A 13549-nucleotide genomic window follows, 5' to 3' on the forward strand; every position below is an offset into this window, starting at 1 on the left:
CAAGGGTCTATTAACCCCATGAGTGAATGCCCCATCACAAACTCCTTTGAAGAATATGTCCTTTAAATCCTTTCCCAATCTATTTTTTCTGATCGCCTTATTAATTCCCTATGGAGTACCTGCACTGGACATCTACTGCAAGGAGGTGACAGCAGTTAGCTTGGCTGCCTGCCCCGCATGTCTACTTGGGTTCCCAGATGTCTCCTGATGCTTTTTTTAATATAGGCTAAAAATGTATCAACTCCCAAGTCTGACAGGAGGACCCCATCCTCCCTAAATAATTCTGGTGCCCCATATGCTATGCTAAGATGAGAAATTACCAACCCTAACCCATGCCTTCTGTGAATTTGGCCACCTCCATGTTCACCTACCTCCTAGCCTTGTCAACGCATGGGAGCTTAACAGCTCCCCGCCATCCCTGCGTTGCAACATGTCTGATCAAATAATTTTTACTCTTGGGAAAAGTTCCAGGATCTGCCCCAAGTTCCTCTTAGTTTTGATCATTAAATCAATCCTTTTACACATTCCCAAGCCATTTTCCCCAAGGTGAACTACAATAATATCTGGTGCCTGCTTATAGGTCACCACAGTGTACAAAAGGGGCATCAGCTAGTCCCATAACATGCCCCTCCTCCCATGCCAGCTCAGGACTGCTTCACCATCAAGGCCCAGCTGTGAATCTCCAAACAACTTGGAGGACCGCCTATGTGCCCAGTCAACAATATTGTGCCAGCAGATCCATACCACCCATATGCAGGCATCCTGATGCAAGCACAAAGACAAATTAACACCGATTCCCTACCTGGGGCTTCACCTATGTTTTGTATGCTTCAGAATGCCAGTGCCTGAATTTCCCTGGCCCTCAGACCCAGCTGGGCCACTGCTGTTTCCTTCCTGATTCTGAATGAGTGGAAACCAAATTTATGGGTTGGAAGCTCCAAACTTGTTAGTCCCCATCTTAAAATTGTAACAAACAGGTATGTTGTTAGGGGATTGCTATCACTGTGAATAAAGAGGAGCTCATACCTCCATGGTCTTATTGCCATGTTTGCCCTCACAGCCTCCACAGGGCAGATCCTGGGCTTTCCACCCTCCTGTAAAATAATGTATTCATCCTATCCTGCTTGATCCATCTTTGACATCCTCAAGGTTAATATCATTGCTCATTCCTCCCAATGTATATCCCTCAATTCCGAAACCCTTCCAGAAGAATCCTTAGAGGACCCAGGTACTTGCTCACTGAGCCTAAAAGCTCAAAAAATCAGAAGCAGGAAGGCTGCCCTGAATAAGACCCCTTTGTGTCCACAACAACATATGTACTCTAGGCTCTGCACTGGATCCCTAAGCATATTGACTGCAACAGGATGACATGTATCCTACCTGGAGCTGGTGTTTCAAGACCACTTCGCTAGAAACCTCTGAACTAAAAACCTGCTATGAGGATCTGGGTAACCATTCAGCTTACTGACAAATGTAAGGGCCAATAGATGAGTGGAGATGGTTGCTGACACCAGGTACTGCAGCCAGGTTGCTAATAACACCACGTACTGCAGCACCCAGTCCTCTGTAACCGCTATATCAGTGACAGGCCCTCCAGCTCCTAAAATTGAATAAAATCATTAACACTTCTCTCATAGCTCTGCAATCTTTGTGGAGCCATCAATCTCTGCGCTACACTGACAGCCATCTTATGCCAAAGTTCCACAATGCTAATGGCATCTAGTCGATGTCCTTGTTGGTTCCTGGTGCCAGTTCCCCAAATCTGTCCATCTGAAAATAAGACAATGCATCTGCTATGCCATTATCAACCCCAGGCACATATTTGGAAGAGAAACAGACATTAAAACAAATATTTTTGTAAAAATACCCTTGCCGCCCTCATTGCTCTATGTGATCTGGAGGCCCAGGACTGATAACATGTACCAGATGCCATGATATAACACCAGAAACTCACCCTTTCATTAGCGCAAGGCGTGGCTGTCAGCCTAAGCATGCCTTAGTCCTAAAGCATATGGCCCCACTCTTCCAGAGGCCTTGCACAACCAAACACACCCTTCATTCATTAGCCAGAGTTTTGATTCTCCACTCTGTGGTCCCAACAATTGTAGACAGAAAGAATTCCTTAAGTGTCCATTTCCCCAGACGCCATTTGTGGCTCCTTTCTTCGCTTCGTAGGTCACCAGAAGCTGCCAAATCTTGAAAGAGGGAAGGACTGGATTGCCAAAGCCTGAGCATGCATGCAGAGTGGCAGAGATGGCATGGCTTTGTCTAGACCATGGAGAGAAGTGCCTGGTCCCAAGGGGAAATAGGCCCTCCCATTTGTTACTTTGCATAGGGCCCCCTCAGAATCTTACCTCTACTAGGATTATTTTCCACTAAGAGATGATCAGTGGCCTTTTTTGAAAACGATTTTTTTTGTTTTTCATGAAAAATGTAGTATTTTTATTTTTGGAAACCCTTTTCATCAAAAATATTGCTGCAATGGTTTTAGAAAATTTTAGATGTCCAAAACCTGGATTTTATTAACCATTTTGGTAAAAATTTAAGACATTTTACATTTTAAAATAGTTCCACTTCAAACACTTTAAAATGAAAATAACCTCAAAATTAGCATGAATATATATATTTTTAATTTTTTTTGACCAGCTGTATTTCTAATATAGTTTTGCCAGACATTGTGAGCTAGGCCAAACGTTGTTAGAACAGTGTCCAATTTACGTTGTAGCCTTGACTCTTACTAGCAGGTGCTCTCCTGCTAAAACATTTTTTGAACACTGTCTTGACATGGTTAGTGTCACGCTGTATGGAGTGGCTCAGGTCCATGAGTGCCTACCTCAGGGAAGACTATCAAAACTGGACAGACACCCCAAACTGGTAGTGTGTTCTATGATTAGAAGTCACCAAGCCAGTAACAAATGTGAACTCCTGAATCACCATAATAGTCTTACCATAGAGTCACAGACAGTCCCCCTTAGAGCCTCCAGTCTATCTTGCCACCCAGACAAACTGGACTTAGTGATAAATGGTCACTTGTACCAAGAATTACACAATATTCAGGTTTCTTCCAGTCTCAAGAGAACAGTCATTTACCCCAGATCAACTGGTACCCTAGATTAGTGGTTTTCAACCTTTTTGGACTCAGGACCCATTTGTATATTTATGGCCTATTGCGACCTAGTAAATAATGTGGGGGTGAGGCCCTGGGATGGTTTCAGTTAGGTCCTGCTCCCTGAGGGGGTTCAGACCTGCCCGGCACTCACCCAACAGTGGTAGCTCCTACAGCTTCTCTGCTGTGAGGCTGGCTGGGCTTGGTTCTGAGCATTGCAACCTCTGGGTTGCAGCACTACTCAGGTTTGGCCACACCTTCCTGACTGGACCAAATTTGTGTGAGTGAAGCTGTGACTTGGCTCATGGGTTTGCAGTGCCAGTCACTCAGATATGACCTACCAGGATTCCCATTGTGTTGATGGCTGGGTTAAACCTGAGTGGTGCTGGGACCAGTGAGGATACAGTGTCTGTAGCAGGGAGGTGAACTCATCCTGTCCTGTTGGACAGGAGCCACAGGAACTGAGACCCTTTGAAACATTCTGATGACCCAATCTTGGGTCCTGACCCATGGGTTTAGAAACTGTGCCCTAGATCTTACAAGAAAAACAACCGCTGAAGCCAATCCTGTAATAAGTGATCTGCAGGTTTTATTAAGTAGGGAAAAGAACGTTTTTAACTAGGAAAGTAAAGTATTAACTAGGAAAAAGGGGAAAAAAAGTTATTTTTCAAGTTAATGAAAGCAAGAATATGCACGCAAATGATTACCATCTTTGATTCTTAAAAATGCCAGAGATGCGGTAATCTGTCAATTCAAAATGTCTTTCAGGGCAGACCAAAGAGTAACCCCTGGGGATTTCTACCTTAGTTTAATGTTTCTGGCCCTGTAAGAGTTCAAACAGCAAAGAAATGAACAATCTTCATGTCAAGTATTTTATTTCCTTCTTTTAGCATTCAAACCGATGGGACAAGTCCTTCTGCATGTACTTCTACATGGGTGGATAGGGCAACTAACAAAACTTTTGTCTTAAAATGGCCCACTTAATTTTTGAGCTCTGCCTGAATGGGCGAGGAGGACAATTTCATGCCTGGGTTCACAAGCTCAGAACAAACACTTCCAAAGTTATAAAGTAAAACTTACATATTTCCTTATAGCACGGAATACAGACATTACAAGTGATATTAATGCATGCAGCAACTTACAAACATTTAATAGATCTAAACACTAAATACACTCTTATAAGACTAATACCTATTTTGAACTATGAGTTTGTCAGTTCTTAGCTAATGCCTACAGCCTTGGCCAGAGCTGGCACTTGATTTATTAGCATCACAGTTAAGTCCCATCTACATTAGGTAGCCAAGCTCAGCAAGAGATATGTTTGACTGATATTTGATTTTCAAATGCTTCTGTAGATGCATTAGAGAGCATGATTGTGGTTTGTTTCTCTGAGTGAGGGAATGCAAGCACAAACATTCTATTTTTAATTAAAATGGATCTGCAAGTTGATGAAGTTGATCAGCTGGCTTAGTTAAAAAAAAAGGCATTCAGCAATTTTTTTTCTTCAGGTTATGTTTTTGAGGTTTATGGAGTGCATTGATTATAGCTAGAAAAACAAAACCAATGTCATTTTACACAGCTGAATGCCATACTGAGAAATCCTATCTTGGGTTTTAATTCAGCCTTGTTACACAGTCAGTTCTGCTGACTCAGGGCTGGTCTTACGCCCCTGAGAACGTAGCTATGCTGACCTACCTCCCAGAGTAGATGCTGCTGGGTCGATGGAAGAATTCTTTGGTCCCCCTAGCTAGCACCTCTAGGGGAGGTGGATTAATGACAGTGATGGGAAAACACCCCTTATTGCAATAGTGTCTACACTGAAGCACTACAGTGGTGCAGCTGCAGCATTTTTAAGTGTAGACAAATGCTCAGAGACCCTTCTTCCTTCTGGCAAATAGCTGTTATTGTATAGGTTTGTTTAGATCCTCAGAACCGGATTAGTCTTTCAATGCCACCACCTGGTACAGTTATGCAAGGTTTAAGCATGACGTTAATTCCCAGCTTTCTGGAAAGCATGGAGAGCTTCTGTTCCCTGTCATGGGATATTTCTAGATACTCCAGTTAGTTTAAAAATTCATGGTGTCTTCCTTAGCTCATGTTCCTTAAACTGCAAGCACTCAAAAATATAGATCGAAAAGAAGCAAATATTTACCTGACACGACCAGCCCCTATCACTCTTGACCTTTGATAGCCTGGATGAAATGGAATTCAGAGTTGAATCATCCCCTTGTGTGTTTATATTTTGTATAAGAGAAAGTCAATAGAGCATTTGTAAAAAGAAGATCTGGCATGCTTGGTTCAACTCTTTCGAAATATACTTCAGAGCTGACAATTGATACTGTACAAACAACTTGCATCCTAAGTTACTTTCTGGATCTCTTTTTCTGATAATTCAGTTGTCTTTTAAACCTTTCCACTTGGTCAATCCAGAGCCAATTCTATGAGCTTCTGCTTCCTTAAGGATCTTAACAAATTTCTCCTGGTTCCCAGCATGCAGTCACCCACACAAAGAGTTTTGAACATTTAGCTGCTAGTTGACCTGTATGATAGAACCAATCCTGCATCAGGTCAAAAATGAAATGGAGAAGTTATATTTCTTGCACATAACATCAGGGTTCCTTCCTACCTCTTTGGAGATGTATGGATTTAGCATCAGGTGTAGGAATGTCACTTTAATGAACATGCAAATGCTTAACTCTAGAAAAAGTCAATTTCATTGTAGCCTGGCTTCCTAGACTCTCATAGGCAAAATTAGCTGTTAGGTTCTCACTAAATTAAGTTATTGTGAGAACAACACTGAAAAAAATTAAGATAGTAATTGAAAGGATTTATAAATTAGTTAAGAAAGGGGGATTGTAGTGCTGATTACCTTTGGTTGTTCCCCAAATGGAATAAGAAGAGCATATACACATGAATGCATTTTAACATTAAAAAAGCTCATATGCAGAGAGCAAAGCTACCAAAGAAGCCACAGTTATACTGTCTGCTCAGTGAAGGCTTAGAAGCGTAGGTGGGGTTTGCCAATCCCTAGAAAATATCTAGGGCTCAGTCATGCAATTGCTCCATGCACATGGAACCCTCACCTCTGAGTTGGGCACACAGAGTGGCTACAAGGTGGTGACACATGATTACACGGCTGGTTGTACCTATGTTCCCTTTCAGGTCTCATGTCTTTATCTATCTCAGAGTGAAATTCTGCAATTGTCCCACTCTAAGGCCTTGTCTATGCTACACAGTTTTATTGCCAAAACAGTGGAAGTACACACACTGAAATGCTCCTCCTGCTGAAGTAACTCGCCTGCTATACCAACATAATAAAATTACCTCAGCGAGAGGCATAGGGCTTATGTTGGTGCAGTTAGAACGCAGTGACTGTGTAGACACTGTGTTCCTTATATCAGCTGTTGACTGTCATGTTTGTCAATTTCACGGCTCAGGAGCTGGGCTGCCACCCAAACTCCCAGTTTGGGCTGCCCCTGGGCTCTCCACTCCCCGTTGGGAGCCCTGCTGCCCCCTGGGATTCCGGTTTCCTGTTGACAGCACAGCAGGTGACCAGACTCCAGGTGCGGGTCTCCCTGCCAGAGGCGAGAAGCCCATGGTGGCTATCCTCCTGCTCCCAGGCTGGAGCAGGAAGGCAAAAAGCCCCGGGGGGTAGCTGGGCTCCCTGTGTGGAGCCACATGGAGCTCAGAGCCCTGGTTATCAGCTCCCCTCACTGCCCCTTTTCAGTCAGTGGAAGCACACCATCAACAAAAAGAGGGTAGTGTGGACATCAGCTACTGCAGTAATTAATGCAGTGGCTGTAGTTCGACCTAACACGGGTAATGTAGAAATAACCTTAAACAGCGTCCTGGGCAACTGTGTTTACCAACAGGTTTGACTGGATTTGGCATGTGCAGTTCTTCCCTGCAGGAGTATGTGAATAGTTACCAAATAGCTGTCTTAAACCAAAGTATTGTTTATTTTAACAGTAGGAACAACTCAAAAAGAGCAAAAGGATTTTAAAACTACAAATAGTTTACACACACATCTGTCTTACCTAAACCCCTACCATACTCTGATGGTTACATAGACAGGTCTTGTTTTTTCAGATGTCCCCTGCAAGTGTCAGTCTCTGTCTGGTTCCCCCAAATAATTTCCCCCTATCCTGAAGAGAGTGTTCCTTTATAAACTGCTATAATCCTTTTGTGCTTCTGTGTAGTGAGGGTTTGGGACAAAATCGCTCTGGTAGGCTCAGCAGGAGATCAAGCCAAATGCCTCTGACATTGTCCTTTAACAACTCTCAAGTGTTTGCTGAGAGGTGGCTTAACTTGAGCTATTTCATTGGCTTCCTGCTAGTTTTTCCTTACATTGCCCCTGTGATAAAACCAGTATATCCATACTGTAAACATTCCAATAACCAGATCAACAAACACTATTCATAGATTTACACAGTTCAGCTCCAAATCCATCATAGGTGGGGCCCAGGGTCTTGACTTGCTGTTGTAATTTGGCTCTGAGCAAACCTTTAGGCTGTCAAAATTGACACATTTTTCAGATGTTACCCAATTTCATTGCATGTACTAGATGAGCAGGTGACGAATTCAAGAGGTTGGAATCAATGGTAAATCTGTAGCCATAATGCATTTGTTTCATAGTGCATCTGTACATAAAATTGTCTTCTGAGCTAGCTAAAAGAAATATATCTTAAGCAACTCAGAAAAAAATTCTATATATGTATATACATACAAACCCTTGTACATGATCAAACATCTGAAGAACTAAGGCAGAGACCAATGATGAGCAAAATTTTGAGATGGCAAATGAGCTGCAATATTTAGGCATAACAGAAAGAGGCTAATGACCTGGGTTTCTGCTAGACAGTCCTGTGGTATTTGTAGAGCACTTAGTTCTGGCTCATGACTAGGGCTCCCAGGTGTTACAGTAATACAAATATAATAATTGTAATAACCTTAGTGTATGATATTTTGGCATTTCAGTTCCTCATGTAAGTATTAGGCCTGATATGGACAGGGAAATTAGGTTGGCACAACTACTTCACTCAGATGTGTAAAAAATCCACACCCTTGAGTAATGCAATTAAACCCACCAACCCCCAGGTGTGGCCAGTGCTATGGCAAGGGGAGGACTTCTCCTATCAACATAGATACCGCCTCTCGGGGGAGTAGAGTACTGTCACCAACAGGAGAAGGCCTCACATCGATGTAAGTAGCATCTCCACTGAAGTGCTACAGCAAGTCCATGTCTACACTAGTACTTGTGTTGGCAAAACTTTGTTCACTCAGGAGTGTGAAAAATCGGTATGGCTGTGCCGCTGTAAGCTTGTAAGTGTAGACATGGCCTAACAGTAGACCTGTCCATAGTTTAACAAAGATTTCTCATGTTCATTATTCCTTTCATAGACTATAACACTCCTTGTGACCTGGTCATTTCTATCATGTATTTACAGTTAGATACAATAGTTAGGCAATTAAAAAAAAATCTCTGCATAGTAAAAACCTCTTATGAAAAAGGTCACAATAGATATGTAGTAATCAGTTTTAAAAAATAATCACTTAACTTGTTTAAGAGTGCAAAACCTAAAAATTTCAATGTACTCAAATTGATTAAATAACACTATTAACACCAAACTTTGTGTATTAAATCAAAGCCTATTTTGAATTATAAATGCCCTCAAAAGAGTCTAAAAACAGAAATATCCCTTATCATTTTTTTCAAACTCACTGTTTTAGTCCTTAAGTTGGAAAAAAAAATGAGACTGATGTTGACATAGTAATGTGTCTATAATGAATAAATAGATGATTTTAAAGTTTTAACCCACCAGCAGTCTCATTTATCATTCCATCTTTTGGAAGGGAAATAAAAGATTTAAATGTCAAAGATATAATGTCAGGATTATTTATAATGTCAAGTGTTGCTTGTTGCATACCCTGGCTGTCTGCTGTATTGATCAAATCAGCAACTGGTATAATAATTACAGATGATGTGGCACATATCATGTGCAATTGGACACAGATTTGAAGTGAATTTGGGAGAAAAACATTTTCATTTTCAAGCTTTGATAATTTTCCTTCATCTATGTGGTGCAATAGACCATGCAAGCATTAACGTGCATGAAGCTGGTGCTTTCAAAAGAAACTAGCACCTGTGTCATGCCCCATGGTATGATCAGCCAATGAGAATTTATTCTTATAATATAATACTCGTAATTTGATAACTGTTGCAGATTTGAGAGAGACTCAGTCCTCAGTGGAACTAGAGGGAACTATAATTCTGCCTCTGCAGTCTGCTCATGAAGTTTCTTTTCAGCTCAGGCAACTAATCTTATTATTTATAAAGTAAAATTGTGGGTTTTTTTTAAACTGTCTTCTGGACTTTTTAATAATTGCTCCATATGGAGCCATGTTACTCGACAGTTCCAAAGGCTAATGAATTGATTAATGGTTGCGTTAAGATTAAGGTGAGAAGAAAACTAGGTTTAATAAGCCCCCCATCAAATATCAAAGCATTAAGTCATTTTAATTTACAGATGTAATAAAACCAAGAACAGCTTTTCCAAATGGATATTTATCTCTGGCACAGTAAGCTGATTGAGGTGTTTCCCAGATTATCCACTCCTATTTTAAGCTTCATTCTAATTGATACAGATAGAAGCCAATCCTATCTAATGGTTTATCACCACATTGTAAATTGTAGGTTAAACAACCTGTACTTAGAAGAAGCAATTCATTAGCTGAAGGTCTTCTGCAAAGGTTACTTTTTGTAATGTTGTCAGTGTTTATCCTTTACTCAGAACGGTGTTGATAGTGATCAGAGAGGCTTGTTGTACTGCAACAAATAGATTTACTATTGCGTGCAGATAAAGTTTCATGTTCAGTGGCTGCAGCATCCATTGACAAGAAAGAAAAAAAGGTCTGGACTCAAGAGTGAAATCTCTAAAGTGACAATTATTCCTGGACTTTGACGTCAGTGACTGTCTATGCAGAGCTTGGAAGATTTTAAGCTCTGTGAAAGTACTAAATATTATCTTCCCTGCAATATCCATGGTGTCACAGACCCCACTCAGGGTCAGAAAACCTCAGATGCTGTGCCGCCTTCCACTTTGTATCACTTTAAGTACATTGGAAAGGTCAAAACTTTTTGAAATCAGTTCCAGCAGGCTCACGTCGCTTTCCACACCATTGATAAACTCTTCTAATGTCAGTTCCCCTAAAATGAAATAAAATGCAGTTTAGAAACTGGACATCAGAGGTTATTAGACCCCTTTTAGCCTTGTTGTAATAATTGGGCTTACAAATTTACCCCACTTGTGAGCATCACTGTGGGAAAATGGATTAAAGTTTATAAAATGTCACAATAAATGTTGATGAGAAAAGGTGCAAAAGGGAAACAGAAAGATGGAATTAGTCCAAACAAAAAAAGGCCGATTGATATAACTCAAGGAGTGTGTCAAGATCATGCCTGGTAAACAAGATGCACGTGGGACTAGAAATCGGTGAACCAAAACTGATGTGTCAGAAATTGGGCCTAATTGGTGGATAAATAATGAGCGGATGAGCTGTTCTGTCCATCAATCCCTTTTGGGAGCCTTAAAAGAAAAGACTTTGGGAGGGAAATTAGAAAAGAAACAGAAAAGAAGCTGTCTGCTGACAATCTCTGCATGAGCTTAACCATCATGGCTAACTCTCCCACCATCTCCAGGGACCCCAGGATCTACCGTAATACTGTTGAGCATTTATCAACCTGATATTGAGAAATGTCCTGACCAGACCAGGCCTTGAGAAAAATTAAGATGACATCACCACTTCCACTGACTCTGGCTGAATCCCAACCACCACTTGGGCTGTAAAAGACTGTCACCTCCCTCTGCCCCACCCCCTTTGTTTATCCTTTTCCTGCCACACCTAATTTCTTCTCTTCTATTCCTCTACTTTTTCCTTCTGTCTGATAAGAGTCTAGCTTAGCTGGCCATTTTGCAATACCACAGTAAACCTGTGACCAGAAAGGCAGCTAAAAGCAATGCCCTAACAGCCTGACACAGGTCCTGGATGCCAGGTCTTGGAGTGGCTCAATAGACCCTGTGCCATGCCTGTGTTTTTCCAGAAGTGAAGTTGCAAGTGAAAGTCAACACCAGAGATAGAAGCTGCATCTTCTATCTTTGCTGTTCTTTTCTCTCCCCTTTAGCGTGTTTGTCTTGTTTTGTCTGTCAGGAAATGGAATCCAACTTTACAACGGTAACTCCAGTCCAACTAACTTCTCTTTTCCCCAAAAAGGGCAGTTGTTACCATCTTTAATACCATCGAAAAGACTGTCGAAGAAAAGGGTTTTCTTTTAGAAGTTTCTAGCTAAGGGAAAGGGAACAAGGGGTGTCGTTGAAATGAAAGCTTTACTTCAGTGGTCCCCAACCTTTTTTGTCTGGTGGGCACTGGATGATGAGCCACCGAGGACCAGGGCCAGTGGACAAGCATCCGCTGAAATGATGCCGAGAAGCAGCAATGTCAAGAGGCGTTGCCGCTGAAATGCCGCAGAAAATCAGCAGAATTTCAGAGGCAAAACCTCTTGATGATGCTACTTTTTGGTGGCATTTTGACAGTGACGCCTCTTGACGTTACTGCTTTTTGGTGGCATTTCAGCAGATGCTTATCCTCGGGCCAGTACATGGGCACAAATAGATGCCCCAGTGGGCGCCATGGGACCCACAGGCACCGCACTGGGGACCACTGCCTTACTTAATATCTCACTCTTCAAAGGCTGTGACTGTTTTTCCTTTTTTTCCTTTATCTTTAATAAATGGTTTAAACGATTGTTAATGATGTGTTTGCCATAGCACTAGGCAAGCTGAGATGCCTGTATACCAAACCCCAAATCTTGTTTAATACTGTTTAATGTGGGGCAGTGACTGGGATATGTTAACTCCTTTGACTCTTTGGCCCCATAGGGTCCATCTAAATTAACACAATCCAAGGGATGGCTGTTTTCTGTGAGTTGGGTCCCCTGTTGTTTTCCTGTTCTGTCTCACTCAAGATCTGAACAGAGATCACTGGGAGTATGAAACTGGCATTGCCTACCCTGCCTGTTTTATTTCAAACTCTGAAAATCAGATCATAGATAGTTTTTGTCTGTTAACAGAGGAGCTAATCAACCACAGCTCCGACTGAAGTCAATGACAGCTGTGAATACTCTGCATTTCCTGGGTGGGAAAAGGCCACTAGTGAAAGCTGCATGAAAGCAAAACTTAACCGCCCTATAAAGGAAATGATAACACTTATGCAGGCAAGCTCCTCCAAACTATGGTATTTACAGTTAGCCAGCTGCACAGTGACATCTATTCTCAGCTGTAGTAATCAGTCCTGATGTATTTGAAGCCTGTGTTATAACTGGACACTCAGAGCACAAATATTGATTAGATAATGACAGACTCATGTGAAGTGCTCCAGATTTCCAGAGTCTGTGCTGAACACCAGAATTACTTAAAGACAGTGTTGAGATGCAGCTATCAGAATTAGGAAGAAACAGTTTACTTTTAGTCTGATTTTCTACCATCAGAAGCGCTGGAGCACCTCCTGCAAAATACTAGGCCTGAATCCTGATCTGATTGCAATGTTATTTACAGATTCTTTTTGCTATGGATAACTGATTACAGTCCAATTTCTACATAAATCAGTTTCATTTACAGCAGAAATATAGGAATGAATTTTAAGAATTCAATATAGGATTTTCAAGAGAGCCCAGGGATTTGGGACAGCAAGTTTCACTGATTTTCAATGGGACCTGTGCTCCTAACACTTAGGCTTTTTTGAAAATCCGATGATTACACTTCATTTAATCTCACTAGCCCTACTGTTGAAAATTGACCAGTTGTCATTCGATATTAAAGCAATAGAATCTTGAATTACGCTGTCCATTTTGTTATAACTCTTACTGTGTATTCAGATAGCCACACTGCAGTGAACCCACTGCATTATCATGTGCAGTAAAAGATCCCAGTGGTGCTTAGTGATCTCATCAGGAAAATCCTTATAAGCAACAGAAGTGGCCATTTGGAGCCCTGCAGTTTGGGAGACCCCATAATCCTATAATGCCTTGGAAGTTACAAGCCATCTTTGAAAACTAATTCACATCCACCAGGAAGAGGAAAAACATCAAATTTTCCCTCACAAGCTTCAGCAACAAAATCAAAGGCCAGTCTCAAGTGTGTTGATGCAGTTTACTTACTATATGTCTGCTCTAGAACAGTATATAAAGGTAAATATTCAGTATACTACAGTCTGCAAAGAGCATTTCCACCCTTGTCTCACATGAATAGTCTACATTGTATTATTGGGTAGCCTCACGTATAAGCTGGCAGGCTGCAGAAACTGCCATTCAGGGAGCTTCACACTAGAAGGGGACCTTGCAGGGAGGCAGAGAGTTGGAGTTCTGTGCATGGTGTTCACTCCTCCTCT

The 13549-nt window shown here is 41.5% G+C and overlaps 1 protein-coding gene across 1 annotated transcript in view; it reads right to left on the reverse strand.

Moving 5' to 3' along the window:
• Positions 1-10182: 10182 nt before the first annotated feature.
• Positions 10183-13549, reverse strand: part of GUCA1C (guanylate cyclase activator 1C) — a 44839-nt gene continuing 41472 nt past the window's right edge. Inside the window, exon 4 of the mRNA XM_032765235.1 lies at positions 10183-10313. Within this exon, the coding sequence (XP_032621126.1) occupies positions 10183-10313 (131 nt within the window). The remainder of the gene's footprint in view (positions 10314-13549) is intronic.

The sequence above is a fragment of the Chelonoidis abingdonii genome, chromosome 1 (genome assembly GCF_003597395.2).
Source record: "Chelonoidis abingdonii isolate Lonesome George chromosome 1, CheloAbing_2.0, whole genome shotgun sequence".
Classification (NCBI taxonomy): domain Eukaryota; kingdom Metazoa; phylum Chordata; order Testudines; family Testudinidae; genus Chelonoidis; species Chelonoidis abingdonii.